The 18,285-nt window shown below is 40.3% G+C and overlaps 1 protein-coding gene across 2 annotated transcripts in view; it reads left to right on the forward strand.

Annotated features, from left to right (window-relative positions):
* zmp:0000000926 (ataxin-1-like) overlaps positions 1-17,853 on the forward strand; it is a 50,382-nt gene extending 32,529 nt beyond the window's left edge. For both annotated transcript variants that reach the window (XM_007236078.4, XM_022665592.2), the window contains exons 2-3: positions 7,139-8,669; positions 14,114-17,853. In XM_007236078.4, the coding sequence (XP_007236140.2) occupies positions 7,290-8,669; positions 14,114-14,545 (1,812 nt within the window). In that variant the 5' untranslated portion in view covers positions 7,139-7,289 and the 3' untranslated portion in view covers positions 14,546-17,853. The remainder of the gene's footprint in view (positions 1-7,138; positions 8,670-14,113) is intronic.
* Positions 17,854-18,285: the final 432 nt, after the last annotated feature.

Below are 18,285 nucleotides of genomic sequence, written 5' to 3' on the forward strand. Positions count from 1 at the left end.
CACTCACACACACACACACACACACTCTCACACACACACTCACACACACACACACACACACTCTCACACACACACACACACACACACACACACACTCTCACACACACACACACACACACTCACACACTCTCACACACTCACACACACACACACACACTGAGGATTGCCAGTGATGTTTATATTATTATAGCCAGATAATATAACCTCTATTACACTGCAATAATACTAATACTAGTTTAAATCCTATTTCTAACCTACTAACCATAAACACAATACTAACCTTAACTATAATCTAAACCATAATCCTAAACCCTTATTCTTATCTCAACTATCATCATACTTATTATAGAATGAACACTAACTTTACTTCTAATCTAAAACGTAATCGTAAAACCCTAATCTAATCCCAACCATCATTATATTTTTATGAATTTAACACTAACCTTAACTCTAATCCAAAACGTAATCCTAAACCCTTAATCTAATCCAAACCATCATCATACTTATTATGAACCTAACACTAACCTTAACTGTAATCTAACATTGAAGTCCCAGACTAAAAAATAGAAACGACAAAAAAGACAAATTATTTCTCCTAATTTAGCTAGACTCATTGTCCCACTCATTCAGCTGCTACTTAGCTGTTTATCCCCCCCTATTCACTAGTGATGCTCCAACACCAGGAGGGTGAAGACTAGCACACGCCTCCTCCGATACATGTGAAGTCAGACTCTGCCTCTTTTTGAACTGCTGCTGATGATTTAGCATTGCCGAGTAGCATCACAGCGCTAACGCTCGGAGGAAAGCACAGCGACTCGGTTCTGATACATCAGCTCACAGACGCAGCCTTGTGCTGATCCACATCACTCTAGGAGTGATGAGTGGAAAGAGAGAGCGCCACCCACTGTACTGTACCCACCCAGAGAGAGCAAGACCAACTGTGCTCTCTCAGGGCTCCGGCAGCTCATGGCAAGCTGCATGAGTGGGATTCAAACCAGCGATTTACCGAACATAGTGGCAGCACTGAACTGAACTGATACCTAAATTTAACCCAACCTTTCATGTTGTCATTTACATGTACACACACTAACACACACACACACACACACTAACACACACACACACATACAGGTGTTCCTAATGCCGGGTATTTTGTGGAAAACCCCGTCTAGACATTTCTAGAGACTACAGTCCCTCAATTCCCCCTCAGAAACATCTGTGTTCAGAATGAATCAGCAAGTCAGTGAATTAGTGAACTAGTTTATTTTTAATTCTGAAGTTTGATGAGTGTGATGAATCAGAATCAATGTGTTTGAATTGAGTGTGATGAATCTAAATGAGCGTGTTTGATAATTTGGAATCAGTGTGTTTGAGGAGAGTGTGATGAATCAGAATCAGTATATTTGTGGAGAGTGTGATGAATCAGAATCAGTGTGTTTGAGGAAAGTCTGTTTTGAATCAGATTAAGTGTGTTTTAGAAGAGTGTGTGATGAATCAGAATCAGTGAATCTATTTGTTTTAGGAAAGTGTGTGATAAATCAGAATAAGTGTCTTTGAGGAGAGTGTGATGATGCGGAATCAGTTTGTTTGAAGAAAGTATGTTAAATAAGAATCAGTGTCTTTGAGAAGTGTATAATGAATCAGAATCAGTGTGTTCAAAGAGATTGTGTGATGAATCAGAATCAGCGTGTTTAGGACAGTGTGATGAATCAGAATCAGTGTGTTTGAGGAGAGTGTGTGATGAATCAGAATCAGTGTGTTTGAGGAGAGTGTGTGATGAATCAGAATCAGTGTGTTTGAGGAGAGTATGTGATGAATCAGAATGAGCGTGTTTAGGACAGTGTGATGAATCAGAATCAGTGTGTTTGAGGAGAGTGTGTGATGAATCAGAATCAGTGTGTTTGAGGAGAGTGTGTGATGAATCAGAATCAGTGTGTTTGTTAAGAATGTGATGAATTAAAATCAGTGTTTTTGAGGAAAGTGTGTGATGAATCAGAATCAGCGTGTTTATGACAGTGTGATGAATCAGAATCAGTGTGTTTGAGGAGAGTGTGTGATGAATCAGAATCAGTGTGTTTAGGACAGTGTGATGAATCAGAATCAGTGTGTTTAGGACAGTGTGATGAATCAGAATCAGTGTGTTTGAGGAGAGTGTGTGATGAATCATTGTGTATGATGATTTAGCGTGATGCTAACTGGTGTTATCCTCGCTTTTGAGAAGTTTTCTGTGTGTGTGTGTGTGTGTGTGTTTTACATCTCCGGTGTGTATCCCTACATAACCCCCCCACCACACACACACACACATCCTCCGCGTGGATGTATGGACTCAGTTTCCATGGCGACGGCAGCGGGTGGCGGTGCAGTCTGGGCAGACTGTAGACGGAGGAGTGAAAGGAGAGCAGATGTGCTGCCAGCGCACACACACACACACACACACACACACACACACACACACACACACACTATACACACACACTCACACACACATACACACACACTCACACACACATCAAAGTGTCTAATTTAGAGACATTACAGAAACACCCACACACCCACACACACACACACACACACACACACACATGTGAATGAAACAAGAACATTTAACTCCCCCTCTCTCTCTTTTCTCTCTCTTTCTCTCTTTCGTATTTCCCTTTTTCTCTACCTGTCCAACTTATCATCAAACAGATGATAACCGGAAGGGAACAGAGTATCAACTAACGTGTTACGTATGTGTGTATGTGGACGAGCATAGCTGCTGTAACAGAGAGCGGAGTATTCAGTAGAGGTAGAGTGACGTTGTGGTTGCAGGACCTCATTAACCTCAGTAATGTTGGGCTCATAAAATTCCCGTAGTGAGGAGTAAAGGTGAAGATCTGGCATCCTACCAAATGACACCAAACACCATTAAAACCATCTCAGTGGTGATAAAGGCAGTCGTTGCAATTGTTTGTATGCATGTAGTCCCGTGTCGTGCGGCCGTCTGCCAGCGATGCTGGCACTGGCAACAGGATGGACTCATGGTAAGCATCTCTGCTCGTGGCTTTTGAGATACTTTGCATATCATTGCTGTCCTTATCTCCATATCTCCGTTTACTACATAATTTGAACAGAAAAACTGGCCCTTAAATTGTGCCAAAATTTCTTGATCGGACCAATAGAAACTCTTTAAAATGACCTGAAATAAAGTCTTTTTACATTGACTTCCATTGAAAGTTTAAAAGTATGTTGTAAAGTTGCTGTTTTGGAGATAAGTGTTTGTCATTGGACAGCGACGAAATGTTGTTCAAGCCAAAGGTACCAAAAGTATCCACTGCCACTGTAAGGTGTGAAATACATCGATATTACAATTTCCTTACAATTTTGGAACTGTTTGGAACTCTTCTGTTGACTTTTTACTTTGCTAAATGAGCTTCAACTTGGAAAGTACTTGGACAATCGTATGTCCTGAGCACATGTATTCCTGTGTCATGTATCCGTCTGCCAATGGTGTTGGCACTAACATGACAAATAGTGGAGGGCATCACTGCTCGCAGAATGTCCGCAGCCATGGGACACTCGGCATATGTTGTACAATGTCATCAACTATCGCGTTACAGTAATATCTGCACGCTTGGTAAGGTGCAAAATATGTCGATAAGACCAAACACAGCAGCACAAGTCAGAATGGATAGTACTTGCAACAAGAAAATGGTATGGTCTGTGCGCATATAGTCCTGCGTTGTGCAGCCGTCTGCCAATGGTCCTGGCACTGGCAACAGGAGGACTGTTAAATGTCTGCAGTCTTGGCTTTTGAGGTACTCTGCATATGTTCGACAATCTGCTGGTATCTAATGCTATCAACTATTATGCTTTGGTAATATCTGCACAACTGGAAAGGTGCACAATATGTCAATAAGACCCTCCCATTTCCCAGACCCTGCAATGCCCTACAACTCGTCTGGAACTCTTACATCTGCTGGAACTACTTTGGGAGACTTTTCTTCATACTTTACTTACAAATGAGCTTCAACTTGGAAAGTACTTGGACAATTGTATGTTCTGTGCGCATGTAGTCCTGTGTCATGCAGCCGTCTGCCAATGGTGTTGGCACTAACATGACAAATAGTGGAGGGCATCACTGCTCGAGGAATGTCTGCAGTCCTTGCTGTTGGGACACTCTGCATATGCTGTACACTTTGCCAATATCCAATGCAGTTTTATAGTAATACCTGCACCATTGGTAATGTGCGCAATATATCGAAATGACCATCCTACAACCCGGACACTGTGATGTTTCTCTTTAGTTGCTGGAACTGCTTTGGAACTATTCTCTACTTCCGTCACTCACAAAGGAGCTTCAACAAAACAGCAAGCACTAATCTGAGTGGAAAGTAGTGTATAGTCTGTGTGCATGTAGTCCTGTGTCATGCAGCCATCTGCCAATGGTGTTTGCGCTGGCAACAGAGGGACTCATGGAGGGCATCACTGCTTGCTGCATGTACGCAGTCGTATAGTGGCACCACTATAGTTTTATGGTAATGTTCGCACGACTGGTAAGGTGTGAAATACATCAATAAGACCATCCCTCTTTCAAACTACAGAAGTAGTGTATGATCTGCATGCATAAAGTCCTGCGACGTGCAGACATCTGCCAATGGTCCTGGCACTGGCAACAGGAAGACTCAATTTCTCCAACTGCTCTTTCTGTCGCTTTCTTTTACCTTTTCTCTTCATCACATCTTCTTGCTCTTTTTTCTTTCCTCTTTCTCTGTCTCTTCATTATTTTTCTTCTTTCCCCTAACATTTTCAGTTTTTCTGTTCATTTTCTTTACTTTCTACTTCCATCACTCTTTTCTGTCTCCTTCTTCGCCTCTTTTTTCTTTCTATTTCCATTCCAGTTTTCCTTTGTATGCCCTTTTTCACTTTTCATCTTATCTCTTCGTCCTTTCTTCTCTTAATCTGTCTACTCCTCTTTTCCTTTTCACTCTTTAATCTCTCTTTACCTCTCTCCATCTTTTCTCACTTTCGCCTTCCTCAAACATCTCTCTCTCTCTCTCTCTCTCTCTCTCTCTCTCTCTCTCTCTCCATTCGGACGCCCCCGCACACCCTGTGGTGAGCTTATGGCGATCATGGGTGGGCGGTGACCGGCTCGTTCAATCTCTACAGTAACGGTGACTGACGGTGTGTGTAGTGTGTATAGAGTGTATGTGTATAGTGTGTGAGTGTGTGTGTGTGTGAAGTGTAGATGCAGAGTGTGATGACTTGGTGGATTTCCACTACAGTTCAGTGAGCTGAACTAACTTATCTGCATGTGTCCTCCTCCCACGGAGTGTGTATATATGTGTGTGTGTGTGTATGTGTGAGTGTGTGTGTGTGTGTGTGTGTGTGTGTCCCGCCATATGCATTAGGCTGTTTGTTAGCACGTTCTTATTGTGCTGTAGTGGGTGGAGGTGGAGGAGATGATGATCACATGTGAGTTATATTTAGATCGGTTCAGTCTCGAGTGTGTCAGGCCAGCCAATTGGCCACGGTGTGTGTGTGTGTGTTTGTGTGTGTGTGTGTTTGTGTGTGTGTGTGTGTGTGTGTGTTTGTGTGTGTGTGTGTGTGTGTGTATGTGTGTGTATGTGTGTGCGCGCTGCCCACAGATCACCGATAGTGCCGCAGTCACACACTGGATTTTACCGAAACCATCTCAGACCAAAGTCCAGAATCCGACCACACAGTGAATCACACAGTCAATCCACTGCACTAATTACTGATGCCAAATACAGAACCATATATGAACAAAAGTATTAGGCCACACCTCTTAATCAGTAAATTCAGGTGTTTGATTCAGCCTTATTAACACATGTATTTAATCCAGCCCCTAGCCATGCAGTTTACCTGTACAAACAAAAACGTAGAAGTTTTAGTAACCACACCAACCAAGTTACTGACTCTGGCCCCAACTCCTTCAAAGTCTTAGAGGACATCATAGAGGTCATGGCCAGGGTCAGACACTTATTGGCTTCTAAAGGGTCAGGTCCAGAGTTGGACATTTCATGGCTTCCCATGTTATGGGGCAATTTGTTTCTTCTAGGAAAACACAAATCGTCCAACCCTGGCCCTGACCTCTAGAAAGCCCTGACCCCAAACCCTATCTGACCCCTAACCCTTTCTGACCCTGTTCCCAAATCTTGGAAAGCCATAAAAAGTCCAACCCCAGCCCCAAAACCTACAAAGCCACAAATAATGTTTTTCCACCGATATCGAACCAGCACAGCTCTGGATCACAAACTTAATTTTGAACAATTCGCTGTGTTTCTACCAACGTTTCTACCGCTGTGCAATGCCCTCTGTTGGTGACGTATGATATGATGTTTTGCCAGTTCCACTAAAACTGGTGAATGCCACAAAGTATTGGCCCTAAATACTGGTTATTCATAAAGAGTCCAATCCCACCCCTAATCTTTTGGAAGTGTTTATCCCTGGCCATGACCCCAAAGATGACAAAAAGCTTCTAATCCCAGTCCCAACCAGTAGGAATCCACAAAGTGTCCAGCCCTGACCCCAAATCCTCTCTGACCCTGGTCCCAAATCTTAAGAAGCCATAAAGAGTTCAACCCCAGCCTTAACCCATATGATGCCACTAAGTGTTTGAACCTGGCCCCAAATCCTAGGAGGCGACAATGTGTCCAACCCTGGCCCCAAATCCTAGAAAACCATAAAGAGTCCAACCCCATTCCCAATCCTTTGGAAGCTGCAAAGTGTCCTTACCTGGCCTTGACCTAGCCACAATATGTCCCTCCCTGGCCACAACTTCTAGGAAGCCACAAAGTATTTGACCCTGTACCCAAATTCTAGAAAACAATAGAGTCCAACCTCAGCCTGATCCCTCAGAAGCTGTAAAGTGTTTGTCCCTGGACCCAAACCATAGGTAGCTACAAAGTGTCTGAACATGGCTTCAAACTCTATGAAGCCACAAAGTGTCCAAATATGTAAAAAACGTTTTTTACACATCCAATTAACTACACCACCGTCATCAAGTTTCCTTAACTAGAAAAACAGACTCAAAACTGCATTCCTGTACCAACTCTACAGTCATATTTCAAGCGTTCTGGACTCTGTGTACGGTACAGCTAGATCTCACTGAACTTTCCCTCTTTTTCTTCCACAGGTGAGAAGTTCTGAGTGTGGTGCTCTGTGAGGTGTGGGTTCTGCGTGATGCTGTTCAGCAGGGATGCAGTTCGTCTCTCTCCGCACCCCTCGTTCTCTCCAGCAGCCCATGTGACCTAGTGCGCCCCCTCAGGCCTGGGGTTTAGTACCCCATGAATCCCAGCCCAGACCGCGGCAAAGAGTGCCTGCCCCCGAAAAAGCGGGAGTCCAGACAGGGTTCGTCTGAACAGCGCCCTCTGGAGGACGATTTTAAACACCCGGCACCAATCCGAAGCTGGCGGCTGCAAGTGTCTGAGGGCCGGGAAAGTGGTGGAGACTCGCGGTTTGACAAAGATCCTCTGCTGCCCCCTCCACCTCCTCCTCCCCCGCTGCCTCCACTTCCCTTGCCACTGCCATGGCACGTGCCCTACCCGTCCTCCATCCATCACCCATTCTTGCCCGGTCAGGCGGGAGAACGACGTGGGCCAGGGTCGCCATCCTGGAGAGACAGTGGAGCCGAACCCCCTCCGATTCCTCATCACTCCCGCTGGCTTCGGGGCGACATCTCTACTTTGGGTTTGCAACAACCAATCTCTGTGCCTACCTTCAAGAGTGCTTATGCAGTCGAGTCCAGGGATATGTGGCCCTACTTTGGGCACACGAGACGAGAATACAGTCCATCTCTCTTTTCTTCCCACCATCCCTTCCCTCAACCTTCAGTGTACACCCCTGATCTTCTCCCAGACAGCAGGCTCAGGTACACAAGCAGGAGGCCCAACGGTCTGGACGGCCATGGCAGTAGATCAGAATCTAGCGCAAGGCTAGCTTCTGGCGGAGACTGTGGAAACGATAGCCGTTCCAGACCGGTTGGTTCCTCCCATTCCAATGGCCGGAAGAGGCATCAAGAAGATCCAGCAGGGCGTAGTACAGGAAGGAGTTCCCTGTCCCAGGAGGGTCCTAATGCACATTCCTTCCTACAAGAACTAGACAGGGACCCTGGAACTCTAGGAATGCCCAAACCTCCTAACCCCCACGCTTACACCTCAGATTCACGGACAGGAAAGGCATCGACTCCTCACGAACCTCCCAGTGGAAGTGCCTCCCAGACAGGAGCTCAGATCTACTACTCCTTGGGGTCCCTGTACCCCTCCGCTCACCAGAACCCTCAGGCAATTGCCAATCTTAGTCCCTCAGGTCCCCCTCCTTCTCCTTTGAGGAACTCCCAGCACTCCCCACACTCTCAGCACAACAACCACGGGACCGATCAGGAGCGGGAGCTCTCGCCAGGATCTTACCGTCCTTCGGTTTCAATCCTCAGTGGCCCCGACCCACCTCCAAGCGCAGTCCTACCTCATTTCGCCAAGGGTTCTCTAATCGAGTTGGCCGGCGGGCGTCTGAAGAGGGTGGAAGAGCTGCGGACGGAGGACTTTCTGCACAGCGCTGACACTTCACCTGAGTTCCACCTGAGTACCTGCACCATCCTGCTCATTTCGCCTGGACCCACCAACGGCTTCAACCATCTGCAGGTTCTGCTTGCCGACCGCAACACTCAGGTCAGTCCAGTTGGGTTTTAGGTCAGATTAGGTCAGTTTACCTTCAGGAAAGAAGCTTTAGAACAGACTTTTACGCTGTCGAAAGTAGCTGAAAGCACAATGAGAACTTATTCTTAAACCTAGCGTAATAACAAAGAATATGTTTGAAAAAACTGTTGTAAACCTTCAAAAAGGTTTCTTTAAAACTCGTTTGGTCTAAAGTGTTGTTGTCTTGATGTTGCAGTGATATGATTAAGGTTTGGTTTTGTGGACACCCCTTTTCATGAATGTGTTGCACCCATTGCTTACATAGATGTGCAAATGCACACGCACATCTTCACAACTGTCTAGTACCTGCACAGAAGTACTGCCAAAAGAATAGGACTTTCTGGAGCGGATAAACAAACATGATCCTACTGGCTGGAGGTGTGGAAAACTCCCAGTATTTGAGCGTGGGAGTTGTGTAATTGATGATAAGGTGGACAGAAGAGACAGTTACTCCAACAAAAGAAAAAAGCTAACAAATGTTGGCAATGTAATGTTACTGAGCTTAGAATAGATATTCTGATTGGCTACTTCTTGTGTCATTAAGTAACTAGTGCTGTATATTGACAAGAAATTGGTGTTAAGTTAAAAGGGTTACAATTTAGTATTTATTGCAATATATTGTAAGTGATGCGATATTTTGGGAATGTTTGAATCAAATTTTGAGAAAAACTGTTTACTCCTTATCCAATCGGATCAGTTGGATCTAACGACAGAGTGCATCTCAGGTGGGCGGGGTTTAAACACAACACTAAATGAACCACTTCTGACTCCAATCTTTACATCTAAACTAATAATGAACAATCATTACTGCTTTTGATATGGATACAGTATTATTGCAAAACTAAATATTGCGATACTTCGATATATCGAGATTTTCATACACCTCTATAAGTAATAGTGTGACACTGACCTTTTGGGTAGGGTGTTGATATTGGGCTAAATTAATCAGTTATAGTGTATATTAATATATAAACTAGGTGTAATTTATTACACGGGACAGTGTGCAGTAAACTCACAGAGCCAGGTTTGTATAGATAACATTATTAATATAAAGATAAATCATTTTAGGGAAGTTTTAGTGAAGGGTATTTTGTATTTTGTGAGTTTTTTTTTATGTAAATCAGTGTGGTTTACATCCAGCTGAATTTAAACTGCTCTCCTGTTCTGGAGACATTAATTTATTCATGTGATACACAGTAATCTATCCTCTGAGCTGAGCTATATTAGGAAAAATTCATTTTGTGCTTCCGTTTGCTGAGAGACGCGTTTCAGAGCAGAGCAGGAATATGTAGTATATACAGAATTATATACAGCAGGATAGAGAAACATTTCAGAGCTATATTTTCTGTGATCAAAGCAAATATACCATTTAAATCACTATTCTGTTCTTTTATCTTTATTTGCTTACCTCACATTTTATCACCATTACCATTAATACAATTGCTTATCTGAGATCATTTTTTAAGTATAATACTTACTCTTAAAATGAAGAGAGCACTTCAGTTTCTGAATCAGTTTCTCTGATTTTGCTATTTATAGGTTTATGTTTGAGTAAAATGAACATTGTTGTTTTATTCTATAAACTACAGACAACATTTCTCCCAAATTACAAATAAAAATATTCTCATTTAGAGCATTTATTTACAGAAAATGAGAAATGACTGAAATAATAAAAAAGATGCAGAGCTTTCAGACCTCAAATAATGCAAAGAAAACAAGTTCATATTCATAAAGTTTTAAGAGTTCAGAAATAATCAATATTTGGTGGAATAATCCTGGTTTTTAATTACAGTTTTTTTTTTTCATGCATCTTGGCATCATGTTCTCCTCCACCAGTCTTACACACTGCTTTTGGATAACTTTATGCTGCTTTACTCCTGGTGTAAAAATTCAAGCAGTTCAGTTTGGTGGTTTGATGGTTTGTGATTATATTATATCTTCCTATAGATTAGTATCTGGTATTGTTGTTTCTAAATGAATATGAACTTGTTTTCTTTGCATTATTTGAGGTCTGAAAGCTCTGCATCTTTTTGTTATTTCAGTCATTTCTCATTTTCTGTAAATAAATGCTCTAAATGAGAATATTTTTATTTGGAATTTGGGAGAAATGTTGTCTGTAGTTTATAGAATAAAACAACAATATTAATTTTACTCAAACATAAACCTATAAATAGCTAAATTAAATATATAAAATTAGATATATAAATATATAAAAATATATATCTAAATTAGAATTAGATATCTTTATTAAGAAAGAAAAATATACATTTTTAAGATTTGAATAATTGTATAGTATTATCAATTTTATTTTTGTTTTAGAATTATCTACTTCTTTATATTTTAAAAACAATTTTTTTTTGACCTATTTAGAATATTCAAACTGGAGGGCGTTACCCACTGAAAATCATTTTATTCTAAATCAGCCTTTTAGTGAACGTGTACAGTACCAGTTAAAAGTTTGGACACTCCAATTCTAATTCAATATCTTTATATATATATATATATATATATATATATATATATATATATATATATATAATTATTTTTCCTACATTATAAATGAAGAGTGAGGTGATCTAGACAATGAAGGAACACATAAGGAATCATGTAGTAACTTAAAAACAGTGTTAAACAAACTAAAATGCTGAAGGAACTCTTGCGGTCCTGATGAGTGCCAGTTCCATCATTATAACATTTTTGATGGTCTTTGCAGTAACTGCACCTGAGGATACTTTCAAAGTTCTTGAAATTCTTCTTTTCGGAATGACTGAGTATTTTTCTTTTTTCTTTATTTAGTTGAGTAGTTGTTGCTTCTCATAATCTGGATTCGAACATTACTGAAATATTCACTATTCACTGTATACCTGTAACTCTACCTCTTCACTACTTTACTTTAACTGATGCTCTCAAACACTTTATTAAGAGACAAGAAATTCAAGTAATTAACTCTTGATGAGTTCAGCACAGCTGTTAACTGAAAGCCTGAATTCCAGGAGACTCTACCTTTTAAAGTATAAAATAATTCCAGGTTTTTCTTCATAGTTTGGATGAGTTTAGTATTAATCTACAATGCAGAACATTTAAAATAATGAAAAAACACTTAATTTAAGATGCGTCCAATTTTTTGAGTGATATTGTGTATCTCTAGATTTACAGATTACATTTTTATCTTGTATAAATAAAGGGTATTTTCCCAATATAACCATGCAGATATTCTATATCATATAATACAGGGATGGGCAACTGGTGGCCCGGCACATCACTCAGTGCGGCCCGCGAATAGATCAAAAATAATTTCATAATTTCATAATTTAAAAAAATAAAATAAAAAAAAAACGTAATTCTACTTTTGACCGCTAGAGGGCGCTGCCAAACAACCACGAAAATTGACATTGACATCCAGTCCATTGTGAGCCAGCAGGCCAAACCACAGCTCTCTCATTAGCTTCAATAAATGTTGGGCCTCTGTGGTCTAGTTTTCTGCTATTATTGAATGAGCTATTTGCAATCAGTTTTTAAATCTTTTTTGTTCTTTGTTATAAATGAGTTCAAATGCCTTTTGCACTTTTATAAGCAAATGTTTTGTCCTTGTTGCTTATGAAGGACTTGTTATAATGAACTTATTTTACACAGAGGAACTACTGTATTTGCAATCAGTTTTTTAAGCAAACTTTTTGTTCTTTGATATGAAGGACTTCCTTTTTGCACTTTTTTTAAGCAAACAGTTTGTCTTTTGCCGTATTAAAATGCATTAATATGCAGAAAATAGTTGTTGATAAATGTTGGTGCTGTAAACATACAGATATAAATTCATATAAAATTTGTTCTTATTGAAAATCAGTTGTAGCGTTTTTCATATTCAATTATTTGAAGTGCGAGGTCATGTGGCCCTCCAATGGTCATGCTGAAAAAAATGTGGCCCTCTCCATCATGGAAGTTGCCCATCCCTGATATAATATAATAAGGCTGTTTAATGTATAATATGTAAAATTTTAATATTACAGCGTAAGTTAGAGTATAATGATCAGTTTTCCGGGTGCAGCGCTGTGATTGGCGGGCTGTGATGTGCAGTGTTTCCTAATGCGGGGTGTTATATGAGGGTGATGGTGAGACGGGCTGGTGGGGATTTCACTTCTCTATAAAGACTCGGACTCGTCTCCGCGCTCCCCGCCGGCGCTCAGCCGTAATTACCGCTCCCGGTTATATTTAGAGGAGCTGTTTTCTCAGCTTTAGTGAGGAGTGTGAGCTCCAGCACAACTTCAGCACCACGGATCTGTGAGATACACACCTCCGTATCACAAGCAGAACTAATCACAGCTCCTTAACGAGGGGTTCTTCCACCGGTACCCATAACAGCTCCAATCACACTGTAGAGTTATATAATCTGATAGATCTGCAGAAATACACAATCAGAATAAATCAAGACTCTTAATTGAAATTATAATGTAGGACAATTAAATTATATTACAATTAAATAAAGTTTTAGTGCCTAGTGCTCTATTCTAATGTTATATAGATTTAATTACAGGTAGATACTCTCACTGAACACTGACTTTATTATTGTTTAATTTTGTTTAGTATTCTAATGTTAATTATAATATTGTTATGTAACTAGAATTATGTCTTATCCCATTCCATTACAAGATTCTTACCATACTACTATGTACGACTACTATACCGTATCAATACCTTAGCAACCACCTAGCAACATCTTTACAACCAACTACTATACCGTATTAGCACCTTAGCAACCACCTAGCAACATCTTTACAACCAACTACTATACCGTATTAGCACCTTAGCAACCACCTAGCAACATCTTTACAACCAACTACTATACCGTATTAGCACCTTAGCAACCACCTAGCAACATCTTTACAACCAACTACTATACCGTATTAGCACCTTAGCAACCACCTAGCAACATCTTTACAACCAACTACTATACCGTATTAGCACCTTAGCAACCACCTAGCAACATCTTTACAACCAACTACTATACCGTATCAACACCTTAGCAACCACCTAGAAACATCTTTACAACCAACTACTATACCGTATCAACACCTTAGCAACCACCTAGCAACACTTTAGTAACACTTTGACAGCACTTCTGCAATGAACACGTATAATACAGCAACAACTTAACAACCAACTAGCAAAGTCTTAGCAACCAACTACTGTACCATAGCTACACCTTATGAACCACCTACCATCATCTTTGCATCTTTGCATATTGTCACTGACATAAACAAAACCTCATAAATAACCTCAGAAATTGCCCAGAATTACTTGTTTTTGCTGTTTTGGCGGGTGGCGCTCATGTGACTCTGGGCAGAGGCATTAAGAGTGGTGGTTGGCACGGTTGCGGGTTCGGGGCGTGGCATTAACAGTGTGCTGCTTTTGTTTTTGGGCAGGAATTGCTGACGGTTCTGGAGGAGTACCCGTTCTTCGTCAGGGACCGCGGCTGGTCCTCCTGCAGCCCCCAGCGCAGCGCCCAGCTCTATGGCCTGCCCTGCCGCCAGCTCAGCGCCGGCGACGTCTGCCTGGCACTGACCCCCACGCCCACCTCGGCCCCGCCCACCTCAAACCGCCCCCACCAGTCCCGGGCGCAGCACAGGCACGGCCGAGCCGCCGCGGGGTCGGAGGTCAGACCGCACGGGTCCGAACGAATGCCGCCGCCCACCGGACCTCCTCTTCCTCCGTCCGCCCAGGCCCCGCCTCCTGACTCGCGGGGACAGGAGAAGCCACGCCCCCGCAAGAGACGATGGTCCGCCCCCGAGCTGCAGGCCGGAGCCGGGACCCGTCCGGATTTACCTCAAGACTGCAAGCGAGTGAGACAGCAGTGAAGCTGCGTTCACATTACAGCATCCGAAAGCGGTGCAAATCCAGGTTTTTGGCAAAAAATGAGAATTTATTGGATGCAAATCAGATTTAAGCTAACATACATTTGAGCCACTTTAGCTGTGTTCATATTAAAGCATCAGAAAGTGGTGCAAATCCAGGTTTTTGGCTAAAAATTAGATTTTTCTGGCTAAAAATCGGATCTAAGCTAATCAACATTGAGCCACTTTAGCTGCGTTCATATTAAAGCATCCGAAAGCAGTGCAAATCCAGGTTTTTGGCTAAAAATGTGAATTTATTGGATGCAAATCAGATTTAAGCTAATGTACATTTGAGCCACTTTAGCTGCGTTCATATTAAAGCTTCCGAAAGCAGTGCAAATCCGCGTTATTGGCTAAAAATTGGATCTAAGCAATACAGAATTGAGCCACTTTAGCTGTGTTCACATTACAGCATCAGAAAGCAGTGCAAATCCAGGTTTTTAGCAAAATAAATTCAATTTATTGAATGCAAATTAGATCTAATATAATCAGATCACATTATAGCAACTGAATGTGGTGCAAATGCAGGTTTTTGGTTAAAAATCAGATCTAATCTAATCAGATTTGAGCACTTTAGCTGCGTTCGTATTGCGGCATTCGATAGTGGTGCAAATCCAGGTTTTTGGCAAATAATGTGATTTTTTTGGCTAAAAACTGGATCTAATCTAATCATATCTGAGCCACTTTACCTGTGTTCACATTATAGCAACTGAAAGTGGTGCAAATCCAGGTTTTTGGCAAAAATTAGATTTCATTGCATGCAGATTAGATCTGATCTGCATGCAATGAAATCTACTTTTTGCCAAAAACTAGGGCTCAACTACAATTTGTCAAACACATTTTGCCAACACAGATAATTATCATTATTATTATTATTATTATTATTATTATTATTATTATTTAGACCACCTTTTTACAAACAAATCTTAAACTTAATAATAATGTTATGTAATGTTGAGGCAATTAATTTGCTATAGTTTACGATACAATTCATTATTTTTTGTTTTTATTTTATTTGTTTTGTAAGTTAAAAAACAAACATTCAGGAAAACAGTTCAGTGACGATGGTTATTATTGTATTAAATCATAATAAATGTGAACAGGAAAAATCTGGATTAAGCCGAATTCAGGTCTGTAATGTGAACGCAGCGCTCTACAACAAATCCTCAACAATCCCTCAACACACAACCACCACCACAACCTCCGCCCATCGATCGGACCGAAGCCTCCGCCCATCGCTCGGAGCCTCGGCTGGGCGGAGTCTAACTCAGACTGGATCATACTGAAGACCTCATGGTTCCTCTGGAAGAGGCGTGGCCTGGAGAACTGACCGGCCTCCATTCTGTCTGTCGTCTTATTGGATAACACGGGTGTGGAGGGGAGGCGGGGTTACGCTAGTGAAGCCCAAAATGCACAGCGCCATCGTCGAGTCGAGTCGAGTCGAGTCTGTATGTGAGACAATCAGATAATCACCTGTCTATCTCGCCACGCGGTAAAACTGTCTGTTATAGTAACGGTCGTTCCATGCCTACTGACAGTGTTTCTTTCTTCAGGGTAAATCTTTTCAATCAGTATTATAACTAAATAATATTGAATGGAAAACAATGTGCATATATATAAATATATGTATATGCATATGTATATATATATTCAGTACCAGTTCAAAGTTTAAAAACACCTTAAATTCAAACTCTGTATTCTAGATTAATACGAATGTCATCCAAACAATCCAATCACCTGGAATTCAGGCTTTCAGTTAACAGTTGTGCTGAACTCATCAAGAGTTAATTACTTGAATTTCTTGCCTCTTAATGTGTTATATAAAAAAAAAATTATGATGATAAAACTGGCATTAATGAGGGCCACCCCAGGAAAGAAAAGAAGAGCGAGAGTTTCCTCTGCTGTAAAGGATTAGTTTATTAGAGTTACCAGCCTCTAAATACTTAAATACTAAATAGCACCTAAATGCTTCTTCACAGAGTATTTTGGTTTGTTTAACATTGTTTTTAAGTTACTACATGATGCCGTATGTGTTCTTTCATAATCTGATAGATCACTATTATTTATCTATAATGTAGGATAATAAAAATAAAAATAAAAACATTGAATAATAAGAAGGTGTGTCCAAACGCTTTAAACATTTTAAACTTTTGACTGGTACTGTATGTGTATACATATGTATTACATTACCTACAGGATGTCTCAAAAGTAAGGAAACTAGGGTTTCACCAAAATTAAGTTATAATGTTTTCAAATAGTTACTGAAACAAAGTTATGTTGATGTTTACGTTAAAATGAAGCACAGCATTGTTTTTCTGTTATAATTCTCCACCAGATTGATACGTCACACGCCTACCTTTCTATAAAAAAAAAAATTCAAGATGGCCGCCATGTCATTGACTTTAACATTGGCATTACCTATGAAAGTTTATAAATGGTTCCTTACTTTTGAGACACCCTGTGCACCATATATATATATACATGCATATATTTATATATATGAAAATATCTTATTACAGGTGTTATATGAACATGTTATATATAAATATATATATATAAATATAAATATAAAAAAGGTTATAAACTTTATGGTAACTTTCGTAAATGCAGTTTTATTTTCACGCTTCTGAACTGAGCTCGGCCTTCAGTCTGGCAGGCGAGGTGAATGTATCAGCAACCTTTAGCCAAGCTTTCCACTGTGGGGTCAACATGCTAATTTAACTTAGCATTACGCTCCAATGTGTTCTTACAAAGGGAAAAGACACTAAAGAACGTGAGCGAGAGACGAAGGCAGCCGGCGGTCCCGGGCGTCCCCCAGGGGGCGCTGTTTTCCCGCCAGTCGTCCGCGGCGCAGCGAGCGAAGAAGCGTTTTAACGGTGCTAAAAACATATTGGAAAGTGATGCTTTGTGAGTGCAATTGACCTCGCAATGTGCTTTCGTTCCCTAAAAACCCCGAAACCCTCCTTTTTTATTATGTTTCTGTACGATCGAGAGCAGGGAAGAAATATAAAAAAGACTACGGAAAGTATTTTGAACTCAGATACGGGTATCTATTATTGATCAAGCACACTCTCTCACTTTAGAGTCTCTTTTTTTTCTGTTTATTTTTTTGTCGTTGTTAATTTTTTTTTCCAAAAAAAAGAAAACGAGAATGTTATTTTTTTTTCCTTTGTAAATGTATAGCTATAAAATTGTATATTTTTAAAATTGTGAGACTGTAATACAGTGTTCGCTAGAAATAAAATAAAATAAAAGAACGCTTTATAGATTTACATGGTATTCAGACATTTATTAACTTTTTGTGGTAAAAAATAAAATAAAATAAAAAATAAAATAAACACAGTTTACACTCTGGAGATTAAACAGATTATTGATAAATGAGTGAGTGATTAAATAAATACATAGTGATGAATGATGAATCTTACATATGCTGCTTATCTACAGTACAGATGTCTAAAAGTTGCCACACAGTTTACACAAGTTTACAAGTATTTGTTAATTAGTTCATTTTACTCTTTATTTTGTGTTTTAAGTTATAAATGATGTGAAACTCGAGTCTATGACCAAACTTATCCTGATTTATACTAAAATTTTACTACAATTAAACACAGAGATGAAAACTGATGTATGAGCATGCCAGTCCTGAAGGGGGCGATAGTAAATCTTTATAAATCACTGAAAAATATATATCTTTATATTTTTCA

This window comes from Astyanax mexicanus, chromosome 13, assembly GCF_023375975.1.
Source record: "Astyanax mexicanus isolate ESR-SI-001 chromosome 13, AstMex3_surface, whole genome shotgun sequence".
In the NCBI taxonomy this organism is placed as follows: Eukaryota; Metazoa; Chordata; class Actinopteri; order Characiformes; family Acestrorhamphidae; genus Astyanax; species Astyanax mexicanus.